Source organism: Varanus komodoensis, unplaced genomic scaffold (genome assembly GCF_004798865.1).
Source record: "Varanus komodoensis strain SLA01 unplaced genomic scaffold, ASM479886v1 scaffold60, whole genome shotgun sequence".
NCBI lineage: Eukaryota > Metazoa > Chordata > Lepidosauria > Squamata > Varanidae > Varanus > Varanus komodoensis.
In genome coordinates, this window is record NW_025336223.1 from 1,459,914 (window position 1) to 1,475,646 (window position 15,733).

General features: G+C 41.7%; 1 protein-coding gene across 2 annotated transcripts in view; it reads right to left on the minus strand.

Moving 5' to 3' along the window:
• ADGRL3 (adhesion G protein-coupled receptor L3) overlaps positions 1–15,733 on the minus strand; it is a 394,878-nt gene that overhangs the window by 361,013 nt on the left and 18,132 nt on the right. For both annotated transcript variants that reach the window (XM_044449737.1, XM_044449736.1), the window contains exon 2: positions 13,278–13,491. In XM_044449737.1, the coding sequence (XP_044305672.1) occupies positions 13,278–13,491 (214 nt within the window). The remainder of the gene's footprint in view (positions 1–13,277; positions 13,492–15,733) is intronic.

A 15,733-nucleotide genomic window follows, 5' to 3' on the forward strand; every position in this document is an offset into this window, starting at 1 on the left:
ATGGTCATCTCTGGATATAAACTATATAGAAAGGACAGGAAAGGGAATTCTGAAGGAGATGTTACACCATATGCTACAGAGGACATCATGTTATGCAGGCAGGAAGCTGAGTTTAGTTCTAGAGTTTGCTATCATTCCCCAGACAAGAATGTCCAAGGTTATCTTGAGATGGAAAATAAAATTAGGAAAGTCTCCATATGAACAAGTTTGGTAATACTGGATTGTAATATGTCTCCTTCAGATTTAACTGACTGGATAAAGGCATGTTCCAGTTGTGACAAAGAGGTTAGATGTCCCAGTGCAGTGCTCTGGAATGGTCAGGCATGGAGCTGTTCAGATGGGAGGTAATCCTTGATTTACTCTTACGTGGTGTTATCTAGGACCTAGTACAAGAGGTGAATGTTGTTGAATGAATTGGAAACAGTGGCAACACTGGTATCAGATAAGTGGATTCAGAGGGGATCTGAGAAATTACAGGCTGGTTAGCTTAATGTCTGTTCTAGGTAAATTGGTTGAAAACATTAAAGATAAATCAGTAGATATATACAATGACAAGCCCTGCTAAAAAAGAGTCAACTTGGCTTCTGCAAAGGTAAGTCCTGCTTCATTAACCTATTGAGTTTTTTGAACATGTCAATAAAAATGTTGGATGAGGCAGTCCAGTTGATACTGTTTATCTGAACTTCCAAGAGGCTTTTGACAAAGTCCCTTGCCAAAGACTCCTGAACAACCTTCCTCATGGAATAAGAAAAGTCCTCTTCTGGACTAATAATTGGCTAAAGAACTGAAAGTAGAGAGTAGAGGTAAACAGTGAATTCTCTCAATGAAGGGACATAAACAGTGGAATTACATATGGACTTATATTGTGATGAATCCTTTCCAACTTCTTCATAAAGGATCTGCAATTAGGAACGAGCAGTGAAGTGTTCAAATTTACTAAGGACACAAATGATTTAGGGTGGTTGAACTAAAAAGGGATTCTGAGGAGCTCAAAAAGGATTTCTCCAAACTTAGAAAATGTGCATCAAAATGGTAAGAACTAGACTTTGTTCCAATGTGCACCTGAGCACAACTGAAAAAACATGCAGTGGAAACTAAGGTCTTGTACAATTGGGAATATGGCATTTAATAAAGAACAAAGATAAAAAAGAAATATAATTGTAAGATGATTAATGTTGCTTATCAATCTTTATAACCTTTATAATCATATACCAGTGGGATGACTGCTTGATTAGTCTAAAACATTTGATATGTACAAATAACAAATTATGTAGATATAACAACAGTGGCACATAGCAGTATGGACACAAAGAAGACTACCTGGTTGTGGCATAATTTCTCTCACACAATAGCTAACACACCAAAACTTCTTTTTCTTAAGATGGTCAGACGGTCACCATCAGGGACTATGTGAGATGAGCACTGTTTCTTGGAGGCATCTGAGAAAATTCCTTTAACTCACATCTGCTTTAGCTGTGCCTTTTTGCTTAGGCATCCATGGAAACATTGAAGCTCTGTGTTCCCATGAAGTAAGTGGGGACATATTGCAATAGATGGAGAGGTATTCATTTTCTGATTGAACTGAGAGTCTGTTTCTGGTTATGGACTTCAACATGACACTTGAACTGTTGAGACTTTCAGCAGAAGCAGTATGAGCCTTCACCGCCAGAAGATGTGCCTTAAGTGATCACATGTCAGTATTCTCTGGATAATGCAAGAAAATGGACCGAATAGGGTAGCCTCATTTTGCAAACATCACTGATGCTGTCGAGTTGAAGTATTTCCTCAGATCAAGGTCTGTATCTAGCACCTTGCGTACCACATTCAGGTTTACTGAAAATTGAAAGGTGGCTAAAAGCTTCATAATCAGCAACAGGTTGGCATCAATGTCCAAGGGTTGATTCAAGAATGCAACAATTCAGCATCTTTATGTCAGATATATTTTGATGGTGTTCCTTGTATCTTTTCTGGTGTTCTGTTACTAGCTGAATTTTTTTCAATATCAGTGTTCCATCTGACTGTGTAACAGCTTCATTTTTGAAAGCCTTGACCCACCCAAGCTATTATTTCAATGCCGATGGCTTTGATTTTACCTACACTATTGGATTCTCAATATCGAGCATAGTGACCTCCTTGCATTTGCTTCTGGTACCTACTACAGGCTGCAAGTACATCAGCCAGAAAGAAGAGCTTATCTTCATTGAAGGGGAATGCAAGGAGCCAATGTGCTACCTTCTTCTCAGACTTCTTCATAAAGTGGACAAGGAAATGCCAAGACACAAAGACTCTGTGGAAAACTCTGTCGACATGGTGTCAAAAAATTTGGGAGTACAAGGAGACAGCAACTGTAGGCTTCTGCAATGTCTGAAGTTCTCTGGATCCATGCCCTGACCAGAAAAATCTGCTCAGCTCTGCTGGAACATGTGTCCACCTACACCAGTTAAGTGATTTGTAAAGCTCCATTTAAGATTTGACATGCCACACCATGATGGGAACAATTGTACCACGATGGGAAGTTTGCAACTTGCTCTGTACTTAATGTAGTTTGGTGATTTTGATGAAAATGCATGAAGGTGTTGTCTTTGGATTGTGCTTGATTAATTTAGAAGGTGGTGCCATAACACCCTTATGACCTGATACTCTTCCAGATGTGGTTAGCTTAGGGATAGTTCTTTCAGCATCTACAAAAGGAGAGTGAGACACCCCAGTTTTCTCCTGAATGTTGGCAGAGTCGGGGTATTTGAGAGTCCTGCTGGTGTAGCAGGAGGTATCAGCGAACATTGGAGGTTCATGAGCAGGTGCAGATGAGAGCTTAGCCACAAATGATATGCCAGCAGGGGGTGCATGAGATATGTCAGCTAGCAAACCTGATGTGGGTGGTGGTGGCAGAGGTGCCTGCAACAAGAGAGCTTGCTTTTGAGCCAGCAGCCTTCCATGGACATTTTTTATTTCATACATCTGGTTAACCAAAACCATTTTTTTTGGTACGAAGGATATCCAATTATCATCCAAGTGGGTCAACAGAAAGCTGCATATATGCTTTTTCCTTCTGCTTAAATGTATCCATACAGGCACGCTCCCTGAGCTTGTCCTAGCCAGTGTCAAATACTTTTAAAAGAAGTTGAAGTAGTTGAGTCAAGGTTGGGCCCCACTCTGTGCTCCAATTACTTCCTTCTCAACCATTCAGCAAGAAGGGTAAGGCCTTTCTAATCCCTTTTAGGTGCAGCATAGGCCAGGCCAGCAGCTTTTCCTCCAACTCCTACTCTTATACCAGATGTGCAGGTTAAGGATAGCTATGTAGTTTTTCAGCTGCCATTTGTGGACAACCTCTATTCTGTGACAGCTTTAACACCTATTACCCCTAGTATACCATGCAGAACAGTCAACATATTTTGCAGGCCAACAACCATCTTCTGAAAAGATAATCTCTAATCACCAAGAAGCACAGCAATCAATCAATCAATCGGAGACTTTTTGGTTCCTCAGTTATACTTTTGGGGAGAAGTGAGTTCCAACAATAGTTTAGGGAGTGAAGATAATCTCCTCCACTCACCACATGGCATCTTCAGTCTCCTTTCGCTTATTTTCCTATCCTTCCTGGTTTCCTCCTCCTTTCTTTCTCTGATTATCTCTAATCTAGTCTTGTTTGTGAGTACTCATATTTGTGAGTAATTCCCACTGACCTCAGGAGGACTAAGTTCTGAGTAGAGACAGATGGAACCACATAGTTAGGCAAGAGGCTGGTTTGAGAAAGAGTGAAAGAGGTCACTCACCCAGTGAGTTCATTGCCCCCCAAGTTCCTCCCCTTGCCACTACCCTGCCTTGGATCACCCTTCAGTCCTGTTATCGAATGGCCTACACCACTCTGAAAACACCCAGGAGATGCCTACCCCATGCTTACTAGTCCTTGCCTCTCCTCAAGGGTTAAAAAGGGACCCATACTCCTACCTATGCAGCATAGCCCCTTTCCCTTTCCTCTTCTATGATGGACCCCAATAATCACACTTTTGCAGGCTACATCAGAAAAACAGAAAAGTTATCTCCAAGTCTTTCGTCACAACCAAGTCTTCTGTCCTTTGCTGATCTCAACTTTTGCTTACTTTTAGGGTTGGAGGAAATGAAAATAGAGCAAAGGAGTACTGTCATCTTCTGCTGAGGTGTAACTGTGAAAGAAATAAAAACTCCAGGATGATCCAGGAATGAGTATAAACTATGGGTATTCAACATGGACCCCCTTACTCACTTAGCCAAGTGTCAGGTCCTGTGTAAACACAGAACGCATAATGATCACATTTAGAAGGCAGGTAGAATGACCCTTTTGAATGCACCACTTCTCCCCACTGCTGACTGCAAATGGGGAACCTATGGTGTCTGTGTAATCTCAAGCCCAAGAACTACACAAGCAAGCACCAATGAGTGGCCCAAGGGCAGAAAAGCTAGAAGGTCGTTCGGTGTCCCTCCCATGCTTCCTGGGTAAAAGGAAAAGTGCTGCCCTCCCACACACTGTCTCTGAGCGACTGGATCCAGCTCCCAGCTTGCAAAGGTTTCAGTGAGCAGCGTCAGCCCACTTTGACAGTTTCGTCTGCCTCAGATGAGTGCAAGTCATACATTAGTGGCTGTTTGATTCATGGAATGATACCTCCCCTTTTTTCCCTGCAACTCAGCCCTTTTAGCATAGGGACTGGCAAGCCAAGCGGAATGTAGCTGAAGAAGCACTGCAACTCCTACAGTTCGAACAGCTGCCAATTTCTGATTAAATCACACTGGATTATTACTAATATTTGGATTAAATGCTACATCGTTCCTATCAGTTATTTTGCACTTCTCAGTCAAAGACTTTCCTTGAAGTCTTTGGCACAGCCTCCTAGTTTCCCTACAAAGGGAGGTCAAGCGTGTGAGACTGAAATAGCAGCACATACTCTTCCTATCTGCACCTTCCCCCATTACTTTTCTTGTACTAAAATCTACATCAGAGAGTCCCTGGGGCATGGATCTGTCCCTTCATCCTCTTGTAAAGTGCTATCTATATGGATGGCATAATTTTCAACAATACATTACACATTTAGTTTCCTCCTTTGTTTTCCTAATCCCTTTTATCTCAACTTCACACTTGTATCTCTGTGTACCACAGTGACATGTTGAATCTTGGTTTGCAATGCTTGCAGAACAGCACAATGAATTAGACAAGCTGATGACACTAGAGTGCATTACCTGGCCTATAATGGAAAGTAGTGGCATTTCAGATCATCTTCCAAGCTTCATAGATTTCTTCTAGACACACCACTGTGTTCATTCCTAAAACACAAACTCTATCTTTTCTGGGGGTGTTGAATACCAGTTATCATGGGCTCTTTATGTAATAGCATAATGAAAATGGTTTCCAGTCTCTCTTTTATCACAACTTTTACCAGAATTTTATCAGTACTTTGTTCAGAATGAACTGAATTGTTCACAAAAGCCTCAGGCAGCTATTGGAGACACATCACTTTTACATTATTTCCATCTCTGTGTCAAACTGCAATCTAGTGGAAGCTTTGTGAAAAAATTATGGAAAATTATAGTCAGACTAAAGTAAAAACAGTCTATTGCAGCTGACTTGGGTTAAGTGTACGTTAGACAGACTTCCCACGGAGATGGCAATATCAGGGCAAAGATGAATATCCTCTGGGTTTACTTTTCAGATTGAAAATAATTCAGCCCCCTGACCTCCTTTACTCCTGGCAGTTGGTTTCGTGGTCACCATTCCTTCACCCTGTTGCTTCTGCCGCAGCCCCTGCCCCCCATTTCTCTTCAACTGATCCTGTGAAATATGGAGCACTTTCTGGCCATGACGACTCCATGACAGCCAAACAGAGCTTGCCATTTGCTGATCGCATGAAAGGCTTCTTCTTTTATTTTCTCTGTTTTTTAATAGTTAAATAGGACAAGTTACTTCTCATTTTATATTGTATTTTATATTGCCATTGGACCGCCTGGGATTGATTACTGTTTTATTAAGCCAATTTTTGTTTTTGCTTGATTATATATTTTCTCCTTCGGTATTGTTCCTCTTTACTGTTGTAAGCTGTTGTTCAGACAGCCTCTGGCTAATTGAAAGGTATATAAAAGCTTTTATAAATAAAATATAAATAAATGAAAGACAAATTAAGTTCCTTTAAAATGAGGGCCAGGCTTCTTGTACCAGGTAAGCCCAGCTGAGGAAGAATTACAGAAGCCTCTTCACAATGAGATTTTGCAAACAAAATGCCCCTTCTGGCTCAGGGCAGTAACTCAACCAGACTTGGAAGCAGGTCATCCCAGCTCATGATGGGCCTTTCAGCACCAACAGTCTCTTTGAAAGGAAGAAATGTTCAGGATTCAGCACAGACAGATCCTGCTTCTGTTTGGAAGGATCCCATTGAGGAATTCTCTCCCTGGGAGGCTGAAGCCAGTTAGACCACTTCAGGCATGTCCAGAAGAAGTCTAACTGGGGGAAATTTAAGTAACACCTCTGGGACTTCAGGAATGTTTTTCTGAGGAAGCTCAGGAAGCAAGTGTGTGGCTGGTGCTCTCAGCAAGCATCCTGCAAACATATGTTTTGCCCTTCGGTAATGCTTTTGTATCTCATTGTTGAATAAAACATTTAACACTGAGTATTTTCTCAGTTGTTATAGCTTTTTGAAGCATTCCTTAATCAGTAATTGCACTCTTATGCAGTTTATTATTTGTTTTGTATTGAGTATTTTATATTCAACTCTCTTTTTATCTATTCAGCTACTGTTTTCCACTGCACATTGGTTTAATACTTTCTGGTGTATTTCATGTTCCATTTTGTACTGTTGTGAGACTGATTTGATAGTAACATATTATATTGCTTCAGAATTTATATATCTCACTATCTTGATTTCTGTGCTTCATGCTCTTTTGTAGTTGGTTTTCTGGAACCTCTTCCTTTGGCTTTCCAAAGGAATATGCAACAATACAGGCAACATTTTAGGCACAGCCAGGCCTCCTGCATCCTTTCTGTTTCCTCAAAGGAATGGATTTTCACTTCTAAAATCTCCTGCTGCTGTCTGTGGCTTGCTCCTCGCAGTACACTCTTCTGTATGCCAACTGTCAGAGTGTGAAACAGCTTGTCATGTTGCCGCTTTCCAAGTGGCTCCAGTATGATAATTTTATGTGAAAGAGCCAAGCCTGAGTACAACAGATACATACACATGGATCTCTCTGTAAACTGGAGTGGGACTGGCCCTTCCTTCCTTCCTTATTATAACCCCACCTTTCAGGAAATATTGGCTTACATTGGCAACATTCAAAAGTAGGAGAATACTTCAGCCACTCATGACAGTGTGCTCAGGTTTAGATGACCTGCCATGAAGCTTGTCATGGGTTATTTAACCCACAGTGAGCTTTTCTGGGACTGTTGTGCCATGCAAACCTGACCAACGTTAGCAATGAAACTGTCACTGTCAGTACTGCTTGCATTTAATTTCTTTCTTAAAGATTTCCTCACTATCATACACACACATGTTGCGAGTATACACTCACACACCCCTGGAATCTTCAAAACTCCCCATGCTTCTGATGCTATATTTCATGAAAGCTGAACCCAGAATGCATTTGTTAGTCTCTGAGCTGCAACAAGACTGTTTGCTGCTTTTGCTCAGTTAAAATCAGCTCAGAGGCTTAATGTAAAAGGGAAAGATGGCAGTGTCTTCTGGTTCCTGGCAGTTGGGGACAGTTCAAATTCCCAACGCTTCCCTCCAAAGGGAAGAAGCAGAAGCAGCTGCAGATGGATTCAGGTGTTGGCGAAACTCTTCTGCCCTTCCACAGCATTTGCAGGAAGTTGCCTCAGCACAACAGCCTGCCTTTAACCAGTTTGCTTTGAAGCAACATGGCCGCCCTGTCAGATGAATACCCAAAGCATTCATGTATTTCTAAAATACTGCTGAAAGATCAGAAGAGTGCACAATGTTTGTGGAACAATTAGTATTTGATATCATGGCAACACAGAGAGATTGTTTCTAGTTCTTAAAAGTTGGTCTGAATTTTGAACAGCACATTCCAACTTAACATGGCAGGACTGGATACTTCTTGTTTTGGAAAATATTGTAATTTAGTAGAGTTAGAAATAATAATAGTAGTAGTAGTTATCATTATTATTTTCATTTCTGTACTGCCCCACAGCCAAAGCTCTTCAGGCAGTTTATGCAATCCATAAAAACAAATGATAAAAATACAAGAAAATATTAGAAAAAAACACAATTCAGTTAACTTAGTCAGGTATTAGCTGAAGCAAAACTTCAATTCTTCTGTGCACTTGTAAAAATGAAATGGTCCATTCATAACTACTATGTTAGAGTCCAGCTTGTGGGCATCCTGCGAGGCTTTTCTCTTGTGTCCCACCCAGGGTGGAACCTGGCTGCAGGGATGCTTTTGTCACCCTGCACCCAGGCAGGTGACTCTTCTGCAGAATGCTAGTTTGTTTTGGCCTTCTACACATTTCAGCCTTTGCTTGCTTAAAGAAATGGTTGTTCTTTATTCTTCCACCCATCCATGAGACTGATAAATAATGCAGCACACCTCCCTCAGATGGCAGAATAAAGTGTCAGCAGCAGCTTCTTCTCTTGTGAAGTGCTCCTCCACAGGTATTAATTAGCAGCCACTGTGTTCAACAAGCCTCAAATGCTCAGCAGAATGGTGACGAAAGCATCGACAACATTCCTACACACAGAGGCAATGCCCTAAATGTATACTAAGATGCAGGTCAGGAGCACTCCTTAATCACAGAAATCACTTCACCCGGTAGTCTGAATCAGAAGGAGGCTGCTAGGAAAAATGTATCTGCTGGATGTGGGAAATCCTCAAAACTCAGCTAGTACTACAGTTCACTGGAAAAACCCAGGACAGCTTGGACTAGAGAGAAAAAGAACAAGCACATCATGTGCAGGGAGCTATGTCCCTGTATGGATTACTGGTCCTTCTAGGTCCAGGGCTCCAACTCCAAGAGGATTATACAGGCCCAATCACTCCTACAGGCACTGGGGTGAATGTTTCCTCTGCTGCAAAGGGGTAAATGTTTCCTCTGACCCCTTTAAAGGGCCTGATTCTGCTGCATCTGTTGGCTCACCTCTTAAAGAGACAGAGCATAATCTCTGTCTGGTTGCCTAGAACCTATAGCCTATAGTATTGCATCCACACAGAGCAGAGCAGCCATACCTCTCTGCATTGCAAGACACTGGAGGTCACTGGAGAGGGTGAGCCAGAGCATTCAGAGGATCACTGTGAACCATTTTCTACAGTCTTAATTTCATTTTGATTTGTATTCCAGCATCTTGGCAGTTCAAGGGATGGAACCTGGGCAGTGACCTGTCTGGCTAGTGAGGGCCACTACTTTCTGCTCAATGGGATGGAACTGGGCACACTGCTAAGAAAAGCACCTAATGCCTCCTGGCATGGGCAGCACATTCCCTCCTGCCTGAAAAAAGCAATAATAAGAAAATCTTTCCTTGCCCAACAGATGCGGAAGTCACAGGCCAGCCTCAAGTATTCCATCTAGGTAAGGTAACTGAGGCCAAGGTAACTGAGCAAGTGGTAGCCTTGGAACTCTAGATTCATTTGGATGATACTAAGTATCTAGACCTGCTTCCATCAGGCTTTCATCTGGGATACCAGACTGAGATCGGTCTGGTCACCTTGGAGGATGACCTATGCCAGGAGTTGCACTGGAGAGAGTACAGCCCTACTTGTTTTTCTGGACTTCTCAGTGGCTTTTAATACTATTGACCATGGCAGGGCAAGGCTTCCAGTGCTTCCTGTCAGGTCATATACAGAAGGTGAAGAGTGGATGTGTAGGAACTCCTATGTACCTGCCCTGTCCATGGGCCTACGGTGACCCACAGTTTTCCATTTTGCCCCATGTGTGTTATTTAACATCTACATGAAACTATGGGCAGAGGTCAGTCAGAGCTTTGGAGAAAGAGGGCAGCAATATGTTGATGACACCCAGCTATGTCTCCATGTTACCTGACTGCAGGGAGGCTGTCAACGCTCAAGAATGTTGCCTAAGTTTTATTCTGGGCTGGATGAGGATGACCAAATTGAGATGAATGCAGGAGAAACAAAGCTGTAGCTCAGCTGTAGAAAAGTGTGCTCATGGAACAGATCAGCCTGTTCTGGATGTAGACCTTTGTCCCGTTAAAGTGAAGATCTGCTGCTTGCGAGCGTCCCTGGATCCCGTGCTGTCCCTCAGTCTTTAAAGGCAGCAGTGGCTAGGACACATTTGCACAAGTACATCTGGTGTACCAACTACAGCTGTCCCTGGGACAATTCATGGTGCTAATTTTATCCCTTAAAGCTCTAAATGACTTGGGAACTTGCTATCTGAAGCCGTTCATTTACTGTGATCAGCAGAAGAGGCCCTTTTGAAGATCTCCTCACTCCCTGAAGCCCTATTGCTGGGCGTGTAGGAGAGGTTTTTGCTTTCAGACTGGAGGACACTTCCTCTGGAGCTATGGCTGCTCCCTACTCACTCTGCATTTAGGAAAAGAATAAAGAAATATCTTGAAAATCTGGCATTTAATATTTTTCCTGGTTTTTAATATGTTAGCATGGTGCTATCTATGCCATTGCTTTCTGAATTTGTGTAGTCTACCTTGGTTTCTAGAAAAAGTATTACAGAAACATAGTAAGTAAGCAAGTCTTACTATTTTTCATTTTGGTAAATAGAAATTGCCTGAAGGATGTCCCCTCAGAATTCTGTCTTATCGCCTTGTATAAATAGAGCAGCAAATAATTTCAACTATGCCATTTCTACAATACAGTGCCTCAGATTATATGGACTATTTCTAGAACTATCACAAAGTGAAACCCTAAAATTGTCACATCTACTAAAGAGAAACTTGGTAAGATCTTTAAATATTTACACTTATGCACCATCATAAAAAGGAAATATATGTGAAAAGAAAAAAGTGGTAAAGATTTGCATAAATGTGTGTATGCTAATTTATATGTACAGACACAAATATATAAAATAGTTATTATAACTTAAATAGAAATATAAAGTAAATCACCATAATGGGGAAGCAGACTATGGCCGAATAACCTGTGTGCCAGCTCGACTGGCCCATGTGGCAACTGTTGATGAACAGCTTCATGGCCCTGCTTTTTCTTCTCCTGCTGTTTTATCTCTACCCGATTAATGCAGGCTTGGACTGAACAGCCCTTCCTTCAACAGCCCTTTAGCACTCCATATTTCCAGAAAAGCCAAAGAGATTAGAATGCACATTAATTTGAAAATCCTGCATGTGCACTAAGTGATAAACAAATGACAAATAATCCCACAATTAAGACATCAATAGAAAGCAATGTTCTGTATACACTGACTACAGATGTAAACCACTAAGCCACAAACACTTCGCTTACTCTATGTCATCATTTCCATTAAAATAAATCTCTCTGTGATTCAACTATTCAATCATTATTCTGGGATAAGAGCATACTAGTTTAGCCTTCAGAATGAAAATGTATCCAGCTTTCCTGATTTTTTTATCTATGGATTTAAAAAGTTTTCACCATTGGAAATTTTAAAAATAATATAATAAAATGGAAGCCTTGTTTTTATTGTGCTTTTCCAGAACAATCAGAAATGTAAAAAACAAATAATGAACAGGCATTAAGGGTTTCCCTCTTTTGGCAAACAAACTTTAGTCAAAATTCACAAAACATTTTATGGAAGAATCATGTACTATGTTAATGTCACCACTGCATGACCAGCAGTGCCTTTTCATATATGAGAAAGGGTCCAAATGTGAGAGTTGCCCTTAACAGTTGGAGAAACAGCTGAATAACGGTTTCACTGTTTGCTGAAGAAAGGTGGCACTGGGGACTGGATGTCAGCACAAGCATATACTTTATATAATTAAGGAATGTTAGCTAGCAGCCAGAGGAGGGGAACTCATCGATCTTCAGCTGGGAGTGAGGGGAGTCATACCCCAAACTAAGGTGGGATGTGCCACCCGCAGTAGCAGCCACTCCGTTTTATGGTTATGGGCTTTTCTTTTATTCTCGCCTTTTAAAAAAGAAGATAAGGCAAAAGGGGAAAGAGTAGAAAAAATAGAGGAGGTAAGAAAGACAGATTCAGTTATAAGTACCATTCAATGGGGTATGTCATCGAGGAGGTGGACCTATTAATCAGGAACTTTTCAGTGTGAATCTTACTTCTGTTATAAGCTTATCGGGTGGTTGTAGGCAAGCCACCTTCTCTCAGCCTAAGTCTTTTTCACCCGAACTTTGGGGCATAATAATACTGATAGTACTGATTTACTGAGAAAATGTATGTGTGTGAAATGTCTGAACACCAAAAACGGGGTAGACATGGCTTCCTGGTCCAAAAAGTACTGCAGGTGTAACAGACAGTACAAAACAAGTTCATCAATAAATATGCTGCATCAAGCCTGAAGTTAATGAACTGTAATTCACAGTTCCATGACCAAGAAATTATGAGGGAAAGGTTGGGAAAGCAGGTTGATGAGGTGACAGAGAAAAATAAAAGTACTCGAAAATCAGGGAGGCAAGGTGTAGGTAGTGGGCCCAGCTCTCGCGTGTTACAGTCTGCTGAGAAAGAGTTATCTGATTCTGAGGAGGAGGCAGAAGAGCAGAGCTGGGCAGATGAATGAGCAGTTTCAAGCCTGCCTACTGAGGATTCTTAGGCAGAGCATGGAGACCAGCCCTCCTTGGGAAGGGAGACATTTCAGAGCTATGGGGAGAGCAGATTGGGATGGAGTTCCTTGACCTGGTCAGGAGATGACAGACAAAATGAGTGGACCAATTAAGAAGTGCCAGTCTAGCCCTCAAGTAGCAAGAGGGTGGAGTCAGAATCTTTTCTGAGGGGGGTTTCAGTTCTGAGTCAACTTTTTACTTGGCCAGTTGGTTCTCTAGCATCTCAAGGAGGGCACTATGTTCATTTATACTGTTCAACAAAAAGACTGTGCTTGTAAAGTTCCATCAGAGTTTGCTGAAGTAGGAGAGAAGAAGGGAGAGCCCTGCTTGCAGCACAAGAGGCTTAATGTTAAATAGTGCTTCAAAGTAATGATCTGAGCTTCAAGTTTCCATTACACCAAATATTTGGCTTCTGTTCACAGCCATTTCACAGAACAATTTTAGCACTGTATAACTGCTTAAACATTACTGTGCCTACAGATTCCAAGTGCCTGCATAGGCTCTCAGAAACACAGAAGTTCATAAATAGCAAGCAAGATTAAAACAAAATCCATCACGCAAGGATGCCAAATACCTACCTTTGAGTCATAATCTTATAGGCATCTGGCAGATAACAACGGATATTCTCCATCTGGGCAGGATCAGAGTCACAGATTTTATCATCTGTCCTGCCATAGTTGGCACTTTCAATCATGATAACATCTGTTCCAGGGCAGCGTAGCTCTATTGGGTAGCTTTCACAAGACAGTTCCCTCCGGACCACCGCCATAGGAACAGGGGCACGACTAAATGCTGCAGAGAGAAGAGAAACAATTACATTTAATAAGAACAGCAGGATCCAAAACAGAGATTTTGTTCCATTACATAAAGACAGACTTAGGGGAGATATTTTAATTGTACAATGTCATTTTCCAAAATGAACAACTTACAGAATTACAAGTACACCCATGTAGCCTTTTAAACTCATTTTGTCTCTGCTCAAATATGATAACACTCAAAACTTACATATGCTTCTTATTAAAACCTACTTGGGACAAGTTTTTCTGCTGCAGCACAATTAAATTGGGTAAAATGTAGTCAACCCAACAGAATATGCATCAGATTATTTCCTAAATCATCTGTTAGTAACTAGTTCAAATTTAAAAATACATCTTTTTTAAAGTGACAACCTGATAGGGATTTGGAACGTCTCCTGTTACACTACTCCAGTGCATCCTGTTATTTATTTAGAGCACAGTTCTATGGGGATGCCCATAATCCTCTGAAATCAGTAGATTATAGGCACCATCTGTAAGTATAAGTTTCTGTACAGCCCAAAGTGCCTCATCCTGCCTAATCTTGGAAGTTAAGCAGGATCAGGCCTGGCTAAAATCTGGATGGGTGACTTAAATGTTGTGAACCACCCAGAGAGCTTTGGCTACGGGTGGCATAAAAATGTAATGTAATGTAATGTAATGTAATGTAATGTAATGTAATGTAATAATAGTAATAGTAGTAATAATAATAATAATAGTAATAATACTCTGGAGATTGGAGAAGCACAGAAAGAAAGGTTACCTCCATGCCCTTCCTGCCTTACAAAACAGCTAGACAGCCAATTTCAGCAGTATAAATGAGACACTTCAGAGGAGGAAGGAAGGAGGCTGAGGAACCATAAGAATAAGTCATATAGTGGGAGTGGTGGTCTTCTCCCCTCCCTGCCCCTTGAATGCCCACTAGCTGTCTTCTCAGAGGTCACTTGGGGACCCTGGAGAAGCTGGAGCAGTCCTTCTCATGCTGGCTACAAGATGGAGAGTGTAGTGATGCAAAGATCCACCTGGAGCCTGGTTCTCTTATGCTCGTCAGGCTTCCTTCCCAAGGTTTGCTCTAGCCTAGGAAGCAGAACAAGCCAAGGTCAAGTCCATAAATGCTTGGAAACACTAGCAGGTCCCTTCTTTGCACTGAATTATTTTTCTGTGAAGTATGCAAAGTCCTCAAGTCACATGCATGGAAGCAGAAATCCATTTGCCCAGTGAGTGTGCATGTGTGGAAGCCAGTCTTGCAAGTTCTACTTGCCCTTCTGTAACGTGACACACAACAGGGGGACTCGCTTCCTGCTGGCACTTGGCACGAGTCGGACTTAAGGCAGAAAGAAAGTGGGACAGAGTCTGGGGAGCCAAATCATGGAAATCCAGTGGATTCCCACCTCCAGATCAGGTTACTCATATATTGGTAGGAGGGAGAACATGAGCACAGATTCCTAGCCCCAAGGAGAGAGTGGCTTTCAGACCTCGGATCTGGGACTCTGAAGAAGACTGTGGTCCCTAGATGCTACCTAGGGAGTCACAGGATCACTCTGACTACATCTTTAGTTGCCAGTGTTCAACACCTTGTGCCTGTTGCTCTGTGAGTTTAAGGTATAGGATGATTCATACAATGAATGAAAAAGTGATGTTGCATGCATGCAGCTGGTCACTAGGCACATGCATTCCCCTGGAGTCCTGCTTCTGCCATAATGGAACAAGCTGCCTAAGGAGAAGGTGGCAGAATTGCTTCCTTAAAGGTTTAGGAGGACAGTCTGAAACAGACTCATCCACTTTGAAGCTATGAGTATGTGTCAGATGAACTGAGGGGTATAATTATTAGCTACCATGTGACATTCAAGTTATTCTACCCTAAAGTAAAATGGAAATGTTCAATATTGTTTAAAATGGTTGAAATTCAAGGGTCAAGAGAGGCAGAGTGTAATTAGGAATTGGCAAGGTCTAGGAATTAATTCTGATTCAGTTTCAATCCCACAGGTATCTCTGTTTGGCAAAATCCACCATGTTCTGTGACAAGCTGGAAAGTCAGCGTTGGAGCACAAACAGGTAAGTTTTATACATTAAGGACACAAAAGTATGCATGTTTAGACAGGAAAAAATGTCCTACAACTTCCTGGCTTGATGGGGCATGCTGGGAATTGCAGGCCATTTTTCTGTCTGAAGTTGCATAGGATGGTACTTTTGGACAACTATGAAAAGACTGGAGGAATTCCCAGTGAAAACTGCCCCTG